General features: G+C 37.8%; 1 protein-coding gene across 1 annotated transcript in view; it reads right to left on the bottom strand.

Moving 5' to 3' along the window:
* COL25A1 (collagen type XXV alpha 1 chain) overlaps positions 1-20707 on the bottom strand; it is a 315502-nt gene that overhangs the window by 22627 nt on the left and 272168 nt on the right. Inside the window, exons 19-30 of the mRNA XM_074903974.1 lie at positions 14140-14202; positions 13351-13419; positions 12429-12473; positions 10381-10425; positions 9809-9886; positions 6725-6748; positions 5229-5273; positions 3611-3655; positions 3220-3300; positions 2430-2492; positions 606-656; positions 219-245 (exon numbers count right to left, since the gene is read on the bottom strand). Coding sequence (XP_074760075.1) covers positions 219-245; positions 606-656; positions 2430-2492; positions 3220-3300; positions 3611-3655; positions 5229-5273; positions 6725-6748; positions 9809-9886; positions 10381-10425; positions 12429-12473; positions 13351-13419; positions 14140-14202 — 636 coding nt within the window. The remainder of the gene's footprint in view (positions 1-218; positions 246-605; positions 657-2429; positions 2493-3219; positions 3301-3610; positions 3656-5228; positions 5274-6724; positions 6749-9808; positions 9887-10380; positions 10426-12428; positions 12474-13350; positions 13420-14139; positions 14203-20707) is intronic.

Here is a 20707-nt window from a genome sequence, read left to right as displayed (position 1 = left end):
TCAGCCAATGCTCAGGTTAAATACTACTCAGAAACAATCACAGAAAATTTAAAAAGCTTTTAAGCTGTATGTTAATATTAAAATCTGCTTTAAGGTTTAAGAATATCAGAAACATTTATTAAATGAAGCATAAGACAAAACATAGCTGCATGCATTAAAGAACATAGTGTGACACTTCACAGACATCAAGAACGTGACTATCTAAGACAGCCATTTACCTTTGGGCCAGGCAGTCCATGAGGTCCCTGAAAATAAAGATACCATTTTTCATTAGGAAAATATGCCACATATTTTTAAGAGTTTGTTGCTTTGTAGGGGTGCAAGTTGCACCTGTATTTTTTTCCCTCACAAATTAAATGCAGCTGCCAATAAAGCAACTGTAAACACCTGATTCAGAAAATGAACCAGACCAGTAGTATGTTAAGACTAACATAGGCGCTGCAATTTGTGTCTCTACTTCCTATGAATTTTAAGACATGCAGAAAAGGTTCTAAATTAGTCCCTCTCTAATGGTCACATACACTCATAGCACTTGCATTAAACAGGCTTTAAAATGACAAGAGGGCTTAAACCCTTTCTAGCCCCGCTCCTCCTCCTAAGCTTACCATAGGGCCTGGAGGACCATGGGGCCCTGGTGGTCCAGGTGGTCCTATCATCTACAGATAAAAAACAATGGCATTAAATCATGCAGAGTAAAGAACTCCCTCTCAAATACCATAAGTTAGACTGACCCTTTTGTTCGTAAGCACTTACAAACATAGCGATGCAATGGTGCACACTGACAGCATATCTAGAATGGGTTTTAGGAATGGGAATTATTTTGATTTGAAAGACAGGGTACCTGAAGTGTAGATCTGCCTGTGTATATAGCAGCATTCCTCTCCCCTGATTCTTACTCCTAGGGTCTAAGATAATTTAACATGTTATAGGAAAAAAAATAAATCTCTAAAACAAACAGTACTGATCAGGGATGCTTGAACTTTTTAATATTTTATGGTATGTGCTCCTCAGTTGTCTCTGTACTACGTTATCTACAGAAACAGAGGGAGATGATGTGTGATTTTATTCCTCCCCCAGTAGTGATGAATGGAAAAGATACTAAATTCAAGCTAGGGTTTGGCATATTTTCAAAATTTCCCTTTGTCTCTCCTTTTATTTCATTTAGCCCACTTGTACCAAGAACTCCCTAAAGTCATTAAAATAGGTAATCAGGTTGCTCAGCATTTAGTGCATGCATATTCTGTACTGGTTTCCTGTGTTCCTAACAAATCCATGGAAGAGAATTTCATGATGGTATTTACAGTTTAATGTAATCTCTGTTCCTGGGTTTAATCTCAAAGGGCTGTTATCATAACCTGCAAGGTGGCAGCAGGGATGCTAAATCAGGTCTCCAGATTTATGAGCAACCTCTCTGCTACACTAGCTGTTGGTGATGGCAATGGTGGCAACAAAATGAACTTCGAAACCTAAGACACAGATTCCACCATCTGTGAAACCTCCTGAAAACTGACTTGTTTCAAGTGAGAGCAAGCAGAACAAGATGAATGAGTTAGTGAATTAGTTTGTAACAAATTAATTTTCATTTCAGAGGAAGAGACCTGGAGATACAGGGTGCTTAATGTGTCCTGCAATGGCAGAGGGTAACCTCTTTGACTCCTCAGAGCTATGGCTCCAAATACGCAGGCCATGTCACCACTGACGAGGTAGTGGTAGTTAACTTCTGCTCTGAGGTTTCCTAACTTACTGTGCTCCGAAAATGGTAATCACTCATATCATAAAGGTATTGTGTGGACAGGTTTTTTGTTTGTTTTGGGTTTGTCTGTGTTTGTTGGGTTGTGGGGTTTTTTGTGTTTTGTTTGGTTTTTGTTTTTTAATGCCTTTACAACACTTAAAAAAATCAGAAGAATGTCTGGTCTCGTAAAACTAGTCTCTATCCTGAGTCACACATGTCACTATTCCTGGCATCGCTGAAGTCAGTCTAGTCTGTTTCTCACTGGACTTTCTGAGATCCCCAGAATACAAGGTGTTGAGAGATATTTTTTCTTTGGTTTGTTTTTTGGTTTAGTTTTTTGGGTTTTTTCCCATCAGTCTTATCTCTCCATTTTATCTTGCAAGGCATTTATCTTTTGATTCATTACAGAACCAGAAGACTTTCACTGAAGGGAGAAGGACTGTTGTTCATAGTGAGAGAACAGAACAGGATTACATCCTTAGAATTTCTTAAACAGTATTTAGCTCTATGACCAGAAGTCCATTCATTCTCAAAAGGGCAAATAGTCAAATAGGAAAAATATTTTGAAAATTCAAGTGTAGGAATCATCAAGGATGTCAGGAAAGATCATCCGTGAATATGAAGTATTGTTCAGAATCAAAAGCTGGGAACCACTGCTGGATTATTATGTTCACTGCAGCTCCACATTGAGACTTACTGAAGGACCTTGGGCACCAGGCAAACCAACATCTCCTTTTTCGCCTTTCATACCATTGGCTCCCTACAAAATCATTACAAGACAGCACTTACAAAGAGTTTTAATCTTATTAGCAATCAATTCAGAAATGATATTTATTTGCAAATAATTATATATTTTAAAAAAGAATAATACAGCACATGTATAATGGAATTAATTTTTTAAGTTTTGCTGTTACTTTATTAATAACTTCTAACAAATGTAAAGGTATGCTTTTATATTATTTGCTATCAATTGTGGCATAATATTTGTGACATGTCCATAAGTTGACGCTCCATTCATGATATAATGTACTATGGGTACATTTTTGGAATTGTTTCTATTTTTACTGAGAAATTTCATTTGTACATTGATACGGAAGAGGAAGAATGCATCCAATAAATACTGATGTATTTCTTCTTCCTCCTCAATCTAAGTCATCTGAAATTCCTGATATGTGCTCAAAACACAGCTCCTTTCTCCTACAAGCTACACTTGCCCAAGTTGTACTATACATTACAAGAGAGGCACAAATCTGATCAGCATGCCAACTAACCTCTCTCTTCCCAAAGCAGTATTTTGTTTGAGTGTAAGTGGAATGAAAAGTTCTGACAATCTTACACTTCATCCTAGATCGGCTGCAGAACAATCTCAGAATTTTCCTCCCCAGTGCTTTCTGCCTCATTTGCAATTTATCAGCACTGTTAGAAAATCCTGATAGTGGAAGAGAGGAAAAAAAAAAAGCTAAAGTAAGTTAATTTTTCATACTCACTGGCAGGCCAGGCAGTCCAATTCCTCCCTTTTCTCCAGGCATTCCAGGATCACCTGTATCTCCTTTTGAGCCTTTAGGACCCTAAAATATGTACTTATGCAGCAAGTCATGTGTAAAAAACCAGACACCTCAACAGAATTCTAGCTTCAATCCTAATAAACAGAGTAAGATTTCTATGGATTGAGACCTTTGTTATTAAGATGTAGAAATGCAGCCATTATTATACTGCAGAGTATGCAGCAACACAATGATGATCTTTATTAATTACTCTCATTATATTATTATTTAGATTATGAAATCTAAGATACAACTCGGGATCACAGATATCATCTCCTGAAATAAGCTATGGTTGCTCACATGATCTTCACTACATGATTTATGCATAACGTACCTGCTCCCCATCAACTCCTGGGGTTCCTGGGGATCCTGGCTCACCCTGCAAAAAGATAAGATGGCATTGGATTATCCCAGTTGTCTCAGACATTAGAGGAAAGAGGCAGAGAAACTGCCATAATTAACAACAGCAAAGCCAGAGAATATTGTGTCAAAATGAACAGCATATATATTATACCTATATGCAACATACTGAATAAATAGCCCTGCTGATTAGGTCATTACAACCAAAGGCCAAACAAGTGCATAAAAAAACCCGAAAAAGAATAATAAAGATATGCCTGGCGAAGCCTGGTGAAAAGACCCCAATCCAGTGAAAACTTTATCAGTTACTGGAATAAATATAGAATCATGTCTATTGATATATGTAGGGTAGACAAAGACTTCATGTTTTCTTTCCTTGGTTAATATAAATTATCCAGTAAAGGAGTTCACATTGCCAACATTACCCTATGACTGATTCCTGAACAGCATTCTCCAAGGGAGCAAGTTACCCTGATGGGTAGAGACTATGATATTGGAAACAAACTCCTGTAAGGTTGAATTCTGCTTTGAGTCATTAATTTTGAATGAGAACGCTCACCCATATGAAGGAACACAACCTCGTCAACACTTCAACTCCAGGCTGCAGAAATGCTGGGTAGATCCTAATGCAGAAAGCCATTTCTGCACACTTAACTGTGTCCTCCATTATCAATTTTCACGCAGAAGAATGAACCTCGTTTCTCACAATTTCTCGAAACAATTAACATATATAATGTGTTGTATTTCCATATAATACCTTGGATGAAGCCTAAAATTGAAATGTCTAGTATTGTTATTGAAGAAACATGTATTTACTCTTGAAAGAGCTTAGAGTCACTGATAGAAGATACGATCTATTTAGTACTTAAGAAATAGAATTATCTCAACTAATTTAAAACCAATTTAAGGAGGGTCCACTAACTGCAAAACTTGGTTTTTTTTTTTAAAGCATGGGCAAATTCATTATTTAAATTTTATAGTACAGCGCAGCATATGGTGTTCATTGTCTCTGTGTGGGCTGCTCACTAACAGTTCTGGTACTACACACAGCACCAGCCAGGTGGGATTAGCAGGCTTGGGTTTGCAGCCAGGCTCCTGCCCACATGTGCATGTTTTAATTTTTACTGACATTAGAAAAGACTGTGCTTATTTGGGTGGGCACCTCTGTAATATAAAAGCGGCATTCACATGCACTCATACCATGGCCAGTGGTGCCTTGCACACAGTTCTACCTACCTCATTTCCACCCAGCCAGAAGTGGTGCATAGGAGCCACTGTCTGGTTGTGTGGTCACTTTGCAACGTCCTAGGCAACAGCCTCAGTGCAAAGCCATGGGAGAGATGCTTCTGCCTTGTTTCAATACTAGTTTTGCTGGTTCTCAGCTTTGCATCTGTGTGTAGCAACTAAGCAAAGCACATATTCTGGAAAGCTACATTTCAAAAGGCTAGCACACAAAGTTTGAAACATGCCATATTCAGTAAAATTACAAATGTGCTGTACAGGATTGCTCCGTGTACCTGTGTGCACACCAGTTAAAAAACCAAAAGACACCACAACCCTTAAGATACAATGGGTAAAATACAGAAGATCACCTTTGGCCCCTGCAGCCCTTGGGGTCCCGGTGGTCCTGGTGGCCCCTAAACAGAAAGATACAAACCTCTCAGCTTTTAAATAAATTCCTGCAGGACTTGCCATGTAAACACAGGGTGAATGTTAATGCAGCTCCGACAACAAAATGGGTTAGATTCTTAACACAAGGGAAACCAAGACCAGTTATGGACAAGTTAGCCTGTGGCAATTCTCAACCACCAGAAGGGTACCGCAAAAAACTATGTTAAAATAGCAGTAGAGATCATATTTTATAATAAAGTCCTGCTGCTCCCACTGATGAAATGGCAAAGCTACTCATAATGGCAGGGACACCAAAACTCACCTCAGCCACATTTTCCAGCCCTCACATCCTGATCCAAAACAATCCATGGTCAGGAGAAATCTCCAGCTGATTGCAAAGAGTATTCAGCCAGAAGATACTAGGTGCATTTAGGGATACACAGTGTTTTGTGAAATTGCCACGGAATAAGTTGCAACTATTTCTTCCATTTCTACCTCAGGCTGTGGACACAGTGACATGTATCAAATAGTGGTCTGGACGGTGCACAGTGGGGATGCTTCTAAAAAACCTCACACATTTAAAAATCCCCTCCATTAATATAAAGAAAGCATTTGTAGAGATGAGAAAACAAACTAACAGCAATATTGCAGAGAAGGACTTGAAACAAAAAGAATAACAAATGAATTTGTTGATACCAAGTCTGCAGCTTTAAGGGAAAGCTGACTTTGCAATAGTATAAGCATCTCCTAGCTGGTGTCAGCATTCTCAGAAATTGTGTCTGGCCTGATGTGACTAAACCTCGCACAGAAATTGGCTGGAGTAAAAGCACTGGAGTGTTCAGTCATCCACACATTTTGGGGAGAGGTGCTGGAAAATTTATCTTTATTTTTGAGATCTGATAAGATAGGACAAGAGAATTCCTCATACTTGGGCTATCTACTTAGCTTTACTTATAGTTAACTGAGACAGGCCTTTTTTCAGAAAATAATTCATTTGCATCTAGTCTGTAAACTCCCAAACGAAGTTTCTTCACCAGCCAATTTGAAAGAACCAAATTTCATCCCTGAAAATAAGGTTGATGATAGAAAATTGTTTGGTATTCAAATCCTGCTTCGTGTTTTCACTCGATTCCCACACAGACACACAGAGATGGGGACATACATCAAAAACTCCAAAGTAGCTATCTGCCTAGATGTGTACCTCAAGAAACACCAAGTTCTGGGTTTTTTCCTGATCTCTTGCTTAAGTGAACTGAAGTTTTGCCATTAATTCAGCAGGAGCAGAATTGGTCTCATTGTCGAATGGCTTTCAACAATGGGTTCTCTGTTATGGGAACACCAAGCAAATAAATAAATACATGTGATGATGAAGCAGATCAACATCCAATGAAGGCATGCCCTGCACTAGCAGAATTATGAACATGCTACAACACAAAGGAGAAGTTCAACACACAGTAAGTCATGCAATAGGGATTACCGTGACAGTCAGGGTGGCAATCCTCTGTTGGCAAAATATATTAACAAAAGACACCATTACCAGAATTGAATAAGGATATAAATTATTCTGCTTGCTACAGTTATCATCTACACAAAACCTATGGTGCATCTGGGAGACACCATGCCTCCAAAAAACAAGAGTAAAAACCATGTGATTTTCAACTCCCAGTGTTGTACTAGCTGCTTGGCTTCTATGGGAAATCAGGGTTTTACATAGGTGAATACTGCAGGTTCTTGCACAATTTAAGAGATCACATAGATGATGACTAAATAGCTAATTCATAGCAAAAGTCTTCCAAAAATATTTTTTAAAAAACATTTTAGGAAAACATGAGTTGGTGTCTTAAGTTGACTAAAGGGCTTGCCCTATGTTTTGCAATCTCTGCAGGTTTTGCATCAATATTTTATTAATAAATACAATTCCTAGAGTGGAGATGTAACACTGATTTTCATACAGAAATGCAGATGTACAAAAAAAGTTAAGTTCTAAAGCCAAAACTGCTGGTCCACAAAGCCGGCTCTATATACTACAATTCTCCTTTAAATGTTAGGAAAGACAAAAGACATTTTCATTATGAAATGGGCAAAATATCGATCTACCACTATTTTTTTTTTTTTTCCAAAGAAGAATTTAAAAGCAAGCAAAAAAAAGTAATTAAAAGTAAGTAAAACACTTGTCTATTTTTTTAAGCAGAGTAAAACCCCCAAATAGTGCTGCTTGAACACGCTTTCCTATTACCTACATGGAACAAGAAATATTTAACTTTTCTAATTGTTTTCCTATGTGAAAAGAAAGGTTTGCAAGTCTTCTGTTTTAAGCTTTAAAAGAATCTCCATTTGCCAGTGCAGCAATACATCCTGTTGTCAGGAATCTGGAACCCGCTCAATACAAAGTACTTGGAAAAAATGTTCTCTAACACATGGCTTTAATATATTGATGTCCTCTGTATTGTAACATAATAACAGAAACATATCAAGAACTTTAAAAATACCGAGAAATTTAGTTTACCTAGATATGAAAACCTGAAATAACCATTGCAAATTAATGTCTGCTTATTCACACTAACAGGTTCCTTTCCAGCAGCATATTCAGATTTTAATAGCTGATCCTTAGTTCCTGCACAGGTTAGACTTTTGCAGCTACTGCCTTTTGCCTTAGGAAAGTCTGCAGAGGAGCCTGAAGAGCAATTTCAACAGAGACACAAATTTTATATCTGGTCCTCCAAGTGAAAGCCACATACACTCAGCAGTGGTCTTGTTCAAACTATGAGGATAATTTTAAGATTGCAATTTTCAGTGCTGATGAACTAAGGCACCTTATTCTCCACTGACACATGAGCTAGAGTAGGAGGCACAAGGCAAAGTAACTAAATTGTTATGAAGCTTCTAGACTGCTTGATGATTATCACTAAACTGCTTGATGATTATCACTAAAAAAACCCAGACAGGCAGCCCAGGTCTTTCTTACAGATTCTTGTCAACTTCCTAAATCAGCCGGCCAAATTCTGTGCAAGTTCACAGCTCAGTGCCAAGCACTGTAAGTTCTCATTCACTTCTATGGGAGAGCTGCAAATTTCAGAGCCCCTAAGAATTTGGCACCAGGAGACTTAGGAATGGGTGCTTGCCATCTGAAAGGACTGAGCTGGATTTGGCAAGGATATTTTTGACTGATCCTATATAATCTTACTTACACTACCCTTACACAGCCATTCCCATTAATATCAATTATTTGTTACCCTGGATGAGAAGGTGATGACATTTGAAATGATTTACAATAGGATAAGGGCCTCCTAACATGTTTTAACTACGGCAATAGGCTTTAGTCACTTTTTAAGACTTCTTTATATGCTGCAACTTTTCTAAGGAAACTTGAAAGTAACATTGATACCAGAGTTAAGGTACAAAAACAGAATACAGGAGATACAGGGGTTAGAGTCCTTGGTAAATCTATGTCTAGTAATATGCAACATAAATTTCAAGCTACTTTAGGTATCTAACTCAGAGACTGAAAGTTGTGTGCATGAATTTCCTTAGAAGTAAAACAAATAAGATAGACATAATGCAGAGCTTCACAATATGTCTATGCAGACTTCCCCATAGACACCACTCACAATGGAAGTGTGGACTTAGCCTTAATGACATACAGGTTTTTAGCATTTAGTAAAGGCAGTGAGATTTTTTTTTATTTTTCAAAAGAGTCTTGACAACCAAATGACTGGCCAGGCATCTATACACTCCCACTGAGTAACTGCAAGAAAAAAAGTTCAGTGGCTTCAGTGAGAAAATAATCAGATCCACAATGAGCCAAATTCAGTCTTCAGCTACACATAAGCAAGCCATTCACTTTGGTGGAGTTATACTGCACATAATTTGCATCTGAGTATACTGCAATGTAAATCACCTTGACTGCAATGACATATGTCACCTCAGTACTTTGCTTTTATGCAAACACTCATTCATTCTTTTTATAACCCCACTTTAATCCTCCACAATTTTCTGCACACCAGTCAAAATAAGTTTTCTGGAAACGAATAAGTGGAAAGACTGGTGCTTGGTCTATTTAACATACTCAAGTTGCTGATTGAATCCACAGCTTGCTAATGGAACCACATTACATCGTTTCCAAATCTCAAATATTCTGCTCTTTGCAAAGGAAAAGGAAGAGGAAGAGGAAAAGGAGGAAAAAAAGAAATGTCAATATTATACTACATGAACCGAAAAGCAGACACCTCTGCTGAAGCTATGTATGTAGTTTATTACATGAATTCAGCACTAAGCACCAGAGCCAGCAATGAATCAGCTTCATCCTCATTAGATGATGTCAGTAGTCTCCAGGGGAAATGAAACTAATTCATTCAGCTAAATTGTATCAAGGAAATAGTTTATCTAACACCAAACGGAAAGCGTCCTTTCCAAATATAGAAAGAGATTTCTGATATATAAACTCAGCAAATCTTTGCACACAAAACAGTTTCAAGGTCTACACAAAAGAGAAATACAATGCTGTCAGACTGCTTTTTCTCAGACCAGACTAAGCCACTCCAGCCTTGTTACGTTTGCATACCTGCAGAGCTTCATGGATATTGCCATTATAGTCAATTATCTCTGTTGCACCTTGATCACCCTTCTGTCCAGGTGGTCCCTGTAATATATTTTCCATAAAAATTTTGAGTCACCCGTCAAAGAATATTCTAGACACTTAACTACTGACACATGCTATGACTTGACTGTGCAGTGTTGGAATCTTGTACTTACAGTATATTACTACAACCTACAAAAGTTAGCATTAAATTAAAATTGTTTTTAAAGGAAAATGACTTTTTAAAAAAAAATAAACAAGCAAGTCAGTACATAGTGACTTGTGCTGGAATGGGAAAGCAAATATATGAAACCTCTGAGGTTCATTGCTCATTGTGTGAACAATGTCAGAACATCTGGCATGTAACATCCTGCCCATCATCTGTGAACAGGACACAAGGGCTGGTATTCATATTAAAGGCCAGTTAACAACACATGTTCCACCAGAGTCAAGTGCCCAATTTCACCAGTTTAACTGGAGTTTCTGCTACAATTTCAATTCATAGTGTAGACTGAATCTATGACAAAACAAAACGATGAAAAGTGAAGTAGACTTACCCGTGGACCTGCAGATCCTGTGTCACCTCTGTCACCCGTATCACCCTATGTAAAAATAACATTTGAAAACAGATATGCCGTTTGACAATATATCCCATAGTTCTTCCCTTTTAATTATGTTTACCTTAAATAAACCAGTTTGAAAGGCCTCTTGTCATAAAAAAGAATGCGGATCTTAATTAATTAAAGGAAAAATCCCTTCAAAATTTGTGTAGGTATGGTTGATTGACCTATGCATTTTGCTCTGTGTAAATTGTTAAGAGTGTGCTGTATTGGCTTGGAATAAGAAATCCCAGAGAACCAACAAAAGACAGATTGCCAATTAATTTACTTGTAGAACTTCCCTATTCTTAATGGTGCTATTAGCAAAAGCTTTAAGAAAAAGCTAGAGAAATGAAACCACTTGGTCTGAAAACACTTAGCAACTTCTTCAAAGGTGTGTTTCAAAGTGTATAAAACTTTCTTTCTGTGATCATGACTCCATTAACTTTCTGAAGTTCCCTACTCATGAGTTGTCTTCCCCACAAACACAACATTACTGTCAGCATTAGAGTTCCTCTACTCCCTTACTGCAACAGGCTTAAGATCTTTACTATCTTGCACACAGCTTTTTCTTCCTGGCTATTTGTAATAAGTTTCAAGCGATGGAAGGCATTTCAGACATGTATGCATTCATATCCAGTGACTATGATTCATTTCATTTCAGTCACTTTCATAGCAAGATCTTATATTTTTATATTACTCAAAACTAATTTGGGTAAGAACTGCAACTTTTGCTCCTGTTGAAATCTATAAAATGTTGATACAACTCAGGGAAGAATGATTAATTCACCAGTGGTAATAGTAAACACAGAAAACTGAAAATTTTCATGTGGCTAATGAAGGAATATGGGGAGCAGGCTGGTGGCAGGACATAATTAAGGTTGTGCGATCTGCTTTCCCCTTCAGTGCAGCAGCAGCTAGTAAATATTTCATTGGAATTGTTAAAAAATGAAGTTCCCAACCACTACACTGACTTCTCTGGGCCAGATTTTCTAGACAGGTATGCATGTAAAATGAAAATCCTATGTTCTTTTTTGATAAAAAGGAAACTAAATGGGGGATCTTTATCTTTTTGGTGCATTTGGATGGTGCTCAGGTACTGAAGGCCAATGAGAGGCTGATTTCCTCTTTTACTCCCACAGCTTTAATCCCCTCATCAGCTCCCTCACTTTCCAATGTTTCTTTCTGGTGAGAACCAAGAGGTTAAGTGGCACTTATTTAATCATATCCTTAAGCACTGTGAATGGGCTGCTCTTCAAGGACCTTTCAAGTACTGCAAACAGTATCCTACTGGTCTACATTGTCTTGTCATCTTTATTCTGACAGTAAAGTCAATAACTGCCTAAACAAATCTATTTCATTTTGCTTTGACTCCATAATATAACATGAAAGAGTCCAGTATTTGCACAGTGGATGAAGGAATAGAAAAGTACATATTTTATCTCTTTCTACAGATATGTGTACCAACTATATCTATATAGAGATGGATGGACAGACAGATAGATAGGTATAATCAAAGTAGATTTTTGAAGTAGGTAAACCAGTAATGTAACCTACAAGTCTTGCCTTTGTAGGACTTCTGGCCATCACATCTCAGACTGCAGTATGTGGAATACTGCTGATTCCTAACTCACCAAAGTGTGAATCCACAAAATTATTGTGAAAACCAATTAAATCTCCACAGGCACAGTCAGGTGTTGGTTCCTGGCATGTGGGAGGGTAACCCACATCAGTTACACAGAGAGAAACCAAGTTGCACAGGGAAAAACAGAGCAGAGAGGAATAGATGTTATAACAGAAAAAGAACTAGAATCACAGTGTTTAAAACAGACAGAATTTGACTCTAATAGCTAAAACTGAAAGTCAGAAGGTTTCACTTATATAGAACACTGCAGACTGTTACAGTCTCCTTCACAAAGATAAGAGAAGTTTCTGTGAAATGTTACAAATATTTTATCCTAAAAATTGTTAAGTACTCCACTAAAGACAGTTCCTTTACTACTAACCTTTGACCCTTTTGGGCCTCTAGATCCAGGTTCACCTGTTTTCCCCTGTTTAAAGGAAGACAGACAGGAGAAAAATGATAGAGAAATGGGAGTGCAGAGAAAAAGAAATTAGTAATGACTAAATAAATTACGGAACAGCAGTAATACTTCATTTTATAGGACCAAGATAATGAATCTGTAAAGGCACTGAATTTAATAGCACTCAGAGTAATACATTCTTTAACACCAGCATGCAGAGGCCACAGATTCCATCCTTCCAAAGGAAAAGTAGTATTGGCATTAGAAAAGAGTAGACATCATTAACACCGGTTTGCAGGAATAACCTACGTCATTCCATAGCTCCTGAAAAATTGTAAGAGATAGAGAAGATAGTTAAATATCCTAAAATAAGGAGACTAAAATAAAGTATTACCACAACTTCTTTTCTCAACAGTTTGGGAGCACTGAATTTGCCTTATTATTTTCAAGTATTAGGAAAGGAAAACTTGATGGTATTGATACAGTGGAAAATATTAAGATAATGCTAAAATGTAGTTAGAATGATCTCTTTCTTACACAGTTAGAAAACAGCATGCAAAATGGATTTTCTCTGCATTCAATAGCTACACTGCTCAAAGAGTTCGAACTTCCATGCTGAAAGTTTGGGACCCAGAGGTCAGGACTTTAGCTGGAATGAATTAGGCCAACTCCATGACAAATTATGTAGGTAGTGTTTTTACTTTGTAGACCAAATAAGAGTCCATTCAGACTGAAGTTCCACAGCTGTGCACACAAAATGACCATTGTCTTCTGGACTGGAGTATTTGACAGCATTCTCATTTAAAAGCTCACTCACCAAGTTTTTGTTCTATTTTTCAGCAGGAAAAGATGTATTCATAGGTGTAAAACTAACAAAACATTTCTAATGTAAAATAAGACTGACCTTTGGTCCAGGAACTCCAGGTTCACCACGTTCACCCTTCCCAATAGGGCCTGCCTCTCCTCTGTCACCCTGTTGCAACATATACACATGTATCACAAAATACTGGACAGTCTTCAGCACACCACCAACTCAGCACGACCAAATAAACTAAACCATTAGAAGAAAACATTTTCATGTTAATCTGTGACTTGTAACAGGTTGGGGAATTCTCCCCTGAGTAAATACAGTCTTCTTGAAGGCAAAAGAAGGCTTCAAAATGGAAATGGGATTTGTATTTTTTTGCCTATTTGGAAATAAGTGGAATAAAGATTCCCAAACTGTGAGACTGTAGGATTCATAATATTCTAACTTTGCCATACAGTGACTAAAAGCAACCACATAGGAAGAAAGAAAAAAACACAGGCTTAGTTGATCTGTATTTTCAGAGTCTGGTGTTTAGTATCGAAGGTCTAATTCCTGCACACACTTCCAAGCTTTTTTTCTAAAAAACATTTATGAAAATATAGTTTATTCAGTTATCCATATTCTGCCTCTTGAACAAATAATTTTTGGGATGCTAACATGAACAAAGGCAACAGATGAATTAAAGTTATGAATGGATATAGTATCTGCCTTTACATTGTTTGAGGTCATCAATACAAAGACACACATATCATAACACTGGTCCATGAACTATGACTTTCCACCTCTTCCTCCATTAGTAACAGTCTCAGCTCTGTTATATGCTGAGGAAGTCGAATTTGACATTGGTTCTCCGGCTTTGCACCACTATTGGCCAGTTACCCTTACCTTTGTTCCTGGTAGCCCTGGCAACCCAGGTTCTCCTTGTGGACCAATGAAACCTGGTTCACCCTTTAAAAATACAATATGAGAGGAATATTAGATTATTTATTTAGCAGTATGTAATTACAGTAACACAAGTTTCTTTTGCATAGTATTCTCCCTGTATTGCTTACAGCTCTCCAGCTGTGATGCAACAGTTACATAGACATACTTTTCATCATGGGTAACTTTCATCAGCCTAAATTCTTGTAGCAAGCCATTACACAGCACATGAAATGCAAATGAAGCAGAAGGTGTCAAACATAGTTTTTATGAGGTTAAGGACTGTTAATATGCAACCTGAACTATAACATAATATACCAAACTAATATCAAAGCAAGTCTGAAGGCAGGAGGGGAGTTCTGAGGGACTCCTAAATTTAAAAAGGGACAGTTCATTTCAGTCATGTGTTATGAGGTAGTTTTCCATTGCAGCATGTGAATAGATGGGCAGACAGGGTAAGGGTATGACAAAGCAATGACAAATGGAGAGGCCAGATGGTACTGTTGCAATGTGTTTTCAAGGGAGGTACTTAGCTGTATCATCTCCCAAGAGGAGATCAAAAGTGATCTCCTTTTAAGTCAGAGAGCCCCAGCTCCATGGTACTCTCTCTCTTCATTCTGACAGTAAAATACTTCAGTTCTCTGCACCTGGACAACTTCTCTGGCTGTAAACAGCTGGGAAAGAGCCACAGCTCTCCTCCACGCCCTCTCTGTTCTGCCCCCTTCCTGCCCATTGATTTGTACAAACATAATGGACAAATAGCAAGAATCAAGCTGAGTTGCAGCAGAAATAGCATCAAGCAGAGGAGTAAAGACATATTTTATTACCTATCTCCATGTCTGAAGGGGGATAATGGAAGATTAATAAGCCATATGTTTTCCTTCACAGACGCTCCTGAACAAGGTTTCCTGCTATTTAATCTTGCATTTTTTCCCATAAATTTGAATCAAGAAGAGGTACCCATAAGTTAATCTAAACTTTAAAATCAGTAGCGTAACCCAAATAATAAAGACTTATTTATTAGCCTTTTAACAATAGCCCTGAACTTAATGACAAAGAATTACCCATCAAATGCCTCTTCAAATAACTAAGACAGACATGTCATAATCCTGTATTGATATAATTATTGACAACATATAAGAGACAGCGAATATAAACAGCTGGATAATATTTCTCTTCACCTCTTTGCTTCCATAGAAATACAGGTATGCTGCAAGGAGGGGAGCAAATTAGGAAGTATTCTTGCACATTCATCTGCACTCTCAAGAGCAATCCATCATTAACAGTTCAAAGCAAAGAAGGTCTCTAGCAAACCTATAATCAGAGAAATCTTTCCTGTGTGTATATTGAAGGTCATAGCAAGCTCTCAGTGACCTCAGTGTAGATTACCAAAAAAATACAACTAAATAGTTTTCTAATGTGAAGTTCCAGCTGGCCATGGTTCAACATATGATAACAAAGGAATAAACTAGGACAAACACGTTAGAGAAGCACAGCTTTTTGCTGTCATAGGAAAATAACCTTACGGTTTATATGTCTTTGTATTAGTGCACACCATCAAGAGTAACAAACAGTTGTCATTGCAGATGGAAGCACTTTAATGTCAGTAAATGAAGAACAATGCCGCTTCAATACTTTATACTAGAATAAGAAGGTACTCGATAGCCCTAGACTGTTTTAATACTGACTTTACCAGGGATAATTTCTTGGTCATCTAATTATGACTTCAGATGGAAAAACCATGCAGTGCCTACATGGTTCAGTCTAAGCCTGGTAAGGCTTAGAAGTGTCATACAGAGGTTGATGAACACCTTTGAGTCAAATTCTTTCACTTTGCTCAGGACTATACCAGTTGCATACCACAAGAATACTCCTGGCCAAAGTCCAAAAAGAAGTCCCACCTTCCATTAAAATCTCTAAAGAGATAAGAAAAAGGTGCTTTGCAATAGCTAGTGGAATTAATAATGAAAGAAGCTGGTGGCTTGATTAGCATAAGTAGAATGCAAATCTTATATGACACCAAGCTTTAAAACACTATTAAATGCAGAGTGGAAGAAGTGCTGTGTGAGCAGAGACTAGGAATTGACTGGCTGAGTATCAGCTCTGCTGAGAAGGACACAGCAGTTATGGTGGATGCCAAGTTGAAGGTGATCCAACAGTGCATTCTTATCACACGTGAAAAAACTGCAGTAGTTAAGACCTGGCTACACGAAGAAAAACATGCAACTCTCCCTCTATTTAGTGCTAGTGAGGCTAAGCAGATTAAAATACAGATCTGATTTGCCATCTGAACTAAACTTCTAAGTAAAAAGACAACATATTTGGATGATTTGAAACTAAACAGTGTCATCTCTAATGTGTCAAATCTCCTGAGTTTAACCACAGCATAAGGAATTAAATAAAATGCTCATTGTGTATACTTCTGCATCACTCAAAGACAGTGAAAGTAACAACTGTATCAGGTTTGTCTCTGGCATCTCTGTCTCAGTTACTGAGAAGAGAAACACATGAGAAGCAATGCCCATTCCTCATACCTGCTGTATCCTGCAATTATATTCTGAAAATATTACAGGCTTCCTTCTTTATGTTATCCTTTATTCCAGATAGCAAAAAAGGAAATGAGAATTTATTAAAATTAGCACTGCCCATGATGTGTGAAATGTAAAGAAAACAGTTTCCTCTCAGTAAGGCATGCTGGTGTCTCTGTTAAGCAAAGGCAAAGCAGAGACCATTCTGATTAGTCCACACAAACACATGCCAGGACCATAGAGGAGGAATGGTTAGGAAATCAGTGACTAAGAGTTTGAGTTTTTTGTTTTAAATATATGACATCTATGATTTAGCTGGCACATAGCTGCAGGAAAGCAGAAATAGAGGCTTGCTCGGGGCTGCACTTTGATTTGACAACATCGTAGCTCTGGGCTTCACTGAAGCATCTCCTGATCTTCAGCCTCTTGCTTAAATGAGCTCAGAATTTGTTCAAAACTACCACGAAATGCTGAGAGGAATGCAAGGAAGCAGAGAAACCAAGATTTATACTTTTCTAAACATCTCACTACAACTTCTTACAATAAAATCAAAGTTTTGTCTAGTAAGAATCTACCACAAATTTCTTCACCTGCTAAAGCAGGGGCATGGAACACAAAATTCGGAAAGAGGAGATAAACAGGTACATTTTGAAAGAAGAGTAAGGAATGTTCCCGTTTTAAATATTGTTTGGCAGCTGTATAGAAAGCCAGCAGCAAGGGATGACTCTCTGTATTTTAGTTTAACCTAGTTATGAAATCACTGCTTAGAAACCACCACATTGCTCAGGAAGTCAACAAGACGAAATGCAGCACTGTAACTTCATCTATTGTTAGGGCTTGGAGCAATTTGTGTCCATCATACAACGCAGGCAACTTGGTATTAAGAAAAAAAAAAAACCAGCTTGTGAATGATTTGTTATCTTTTTAAGAATTTTTAATGGCTTGATATTTTAATATTTTAAGAGATTATCTCTATGAGTGCTTATTTTCACCCTCAAATGTTTGTCAACTGTAGAAATACTAGTGGGTCAGACAGCAAATGATATACTACAAATGATATACTACTAATCACAAACCTTGCTATTGTTAATTTTCATCTCTTACCATAAATATCCGAAACGTAAAAGGGCCCTATAATGGCATGCTGCACAAGCAGCATAATGTGAGCTTTATCAGAATTCAATAGTAAAAAAGCCACCTTGTAATTTATTTCAGAGGATGGTAAAATTTTTATGAGGATTATTATCTATACATATTCATAACTGTTTTTCATGATGATCAAAGCTTTTGTGGGTTGAGGCAGAGGGTTGCTTTAATATTAAAGGTTAACACTAAGAAACACTGTTTGCTGTCGCCTTCTTTTAACTTTTATAGAACCTGTAATTGGCTAAAACTTGGACTTTCACTTAAAAAAGCTGCAACAGTTGAAATCTCATTTGCAATGCTAATTGCTGTTTTAAACACCACTAATTTGGGAAACATTCATTAACAATGTCATTCTAATACTGTATTCAGTTAGAATTAGCCTTCGTTGCACAGCTGAGACACACAACACAATTAATTGAAACTTTGTTCTCACAGACAGGCCTAGTCCACTTCCAGCGCCTGAAATACACAGCTCTAGGCTGATACAAGCAATTGGTAGAGAACAGCAGTTGTTGGATACACTGTTTTCCCACAGAATGCTCTTCCTTCTATAATTATTCTTGTAATGAATATAACACACATTTTCCCCTCCAGATCGTTTGCCCCAAAAGAAAACCTGTGCTGCAGAAAAGTGCCCAAACCATCAGCTCTTCTATTTTCCTTCTACATCAGACTACTGCATTATTTTCTCTATGCTATAGAAATGAGAGTAAACCAACCTTTAGACCATGAATTTGCAAGGAACAGTGTAATTTCAATCCTTATCTAGTGCTATGCACTAGAACTAGCCAGAGACATTTAAATGTGAAACTCTCACCTTTATTACATAGTTCATTGGTCCTGAAATATTTTATTCAGTGTCTGCCCCAGTGCTGGGACCATAGCAGTTCTGTACCTCCAGGGCTGACTGGCAGGTCTGCCACAGAGCCAGGACACATGCACCTTTTCCTGGCATTCTCTTGCAAGTCTGAATGTGACAAGGCCACTTCTTGTGTGCACACTTCTGGGTTGTCAAACCATGCCAAAGCATCCAAAATGTGGAGGATGCTAGTAACGTGGGTCCACCCCAAAGTTTCCATACATGGAAAACCTAGCTGTGTGTGCTGGAGGAGAACCATGACATGCTCCAACACACAACTCGGGGGCAGCTTGGAGCTTCCAAACTCCTGCCTGTAGGTCTAGCAGTTCTCCAGAAATCCCTGCATCTGGCATGGGGCAGCCTGAAACCTCCTCAGAAGTCACAAACCTTGGAAGAGCCCGAAGTGTCCTTTCTGACAAGCACTGACACAGAAGGGTCCTCCTTTTAATCACATCAAGAGACCAAGATATGATTATCATGAATGTCACCCTGACTCCATGCATAGGCATATTTAAAACAAAAACAGTATAATGGCCTTTCCTTGCCTAACTCCACTGAAAGAATCCTGCAAAGGTGGAAATATATAGAAGAAGAGCTAGGAAAAAAAAAACCAAAACAAAACCAGATGCAAGGCAATTTGGAAAACAGCTATGAAGTTATAATAAATTCAATTTGGCTCACTGGAACCTGCGCCGATTTTCCAGAAATTGCCTTTCGCTGCCCTCAGACTTTGTTTCCAAGTTTGCTATCTAACCAAAATATCACAACTCTTCCACACTGGAGAGGACAGAGGGCCAAATTCTCAGGAGTGTGGAACAGAGCAATCCAGGGCAATTGATGAAGCCATGCTTACTCGTGGTCTGCTGTGTCTGTGGTGCTCAGTGCAATTTCTGGGAACTCAGCTGGCCTTAGACTATGCAAGTCAGAGAGGACGGCACCCTATACTTTCTCATTGTGAAGGACATTAAAGGGACTTTATAAATAGCCTAATGTCCACGGGAACTTTGCTCTTGGGAGGACTATGAGTATTCAGCTCGTAAGAAGGAAATGAGAGAGGTAAAATGAAATCTGATGAAAACCCCCCAACCCTGTCTTATAAAGTCTTTGTTAAGGGTTTTCATAACAGTTCAGAACTGGCTCCAGAAATGGTCAGGCAAAACAGGTTGTCTGGCTCACTCTTCACATCTGAAACAATATCTTCACTCCCTAATCAGTATCTAAACTTAGAAAAACAATTCTGGTTTTTATTTATATTTATATTTACATGTTCAGCTTTTAGGATTCATTCAGAATTAGAGACATAAAACTTCACAACCTGGCTAAAACCCTGACATTTCACAATGAGCCCTGCTTTGTACGACCATTACTTTTTGGTGAGACTAATTTTCTCACTGCTTTTAAGTTCCGTCTGCTTAGAAGGTATGCTGCTTTGGAAGGGTGCTAACAGAACCAGTAGTAATTCTGATGAATTCTGCATGCATTAGTCATATCAAGGACTTCTTAATTAAAGGCTAATTATAATTCAAGTTAGCATGGCACCTACTTTTGAGGATTAGAATAAAAACACTTGTTATAATGAGCACTTCATTTTAATTATTTGTAAAGACTGAACTGCTAAATTATGAAGAGTCCAGCTCCAAATTGTTTCCTTTAGAAAACAGATGACAAATCTAAGGAATTTTTGTTGCTACCCTGAAAGATAAACTTTATTGCATGCACTCATTTCTGATCATCTAAATTTGTGTATCTAAGCACAGAAATACTTTGAGATTACTGATGCCAAGTCTTCTTTGTGGATGACAAAACACTTGATTTCTGAATACAGCAGAATACTGGACTCTCAGATTATTCAGCTGTTTTTAGAATTCTGGATTTGGATTTTTAAATTTGTTTTACAAAGAAAAAATAAATTATGCTATAAAACAGATGCTGTGAAATAGATCCTTGTAAGCTCAGTCTTTCAACTACTAATAGCTTTACAGGAAACAACTTGTGTATT

The sequence above is a fragment of the Athene noctua genome, chromosome 4 (genome assembly GCF_965140245.1).
Source record: "Athene noctua chromosome 4, bAthNoc1.hap1.1, whole genome shotgun sequence".
In the NCBI taxonomy this organism is placed as follows: Eukaryota; Metazoa; Chordata; class Aves; order Strigiformes; family Strigidae; genus Athene; species Athene noctua.
Note: the sequence above shows the minus strand (reverse complement) of the source record. Positions and strands in the feature narration are given on the sequence as shown.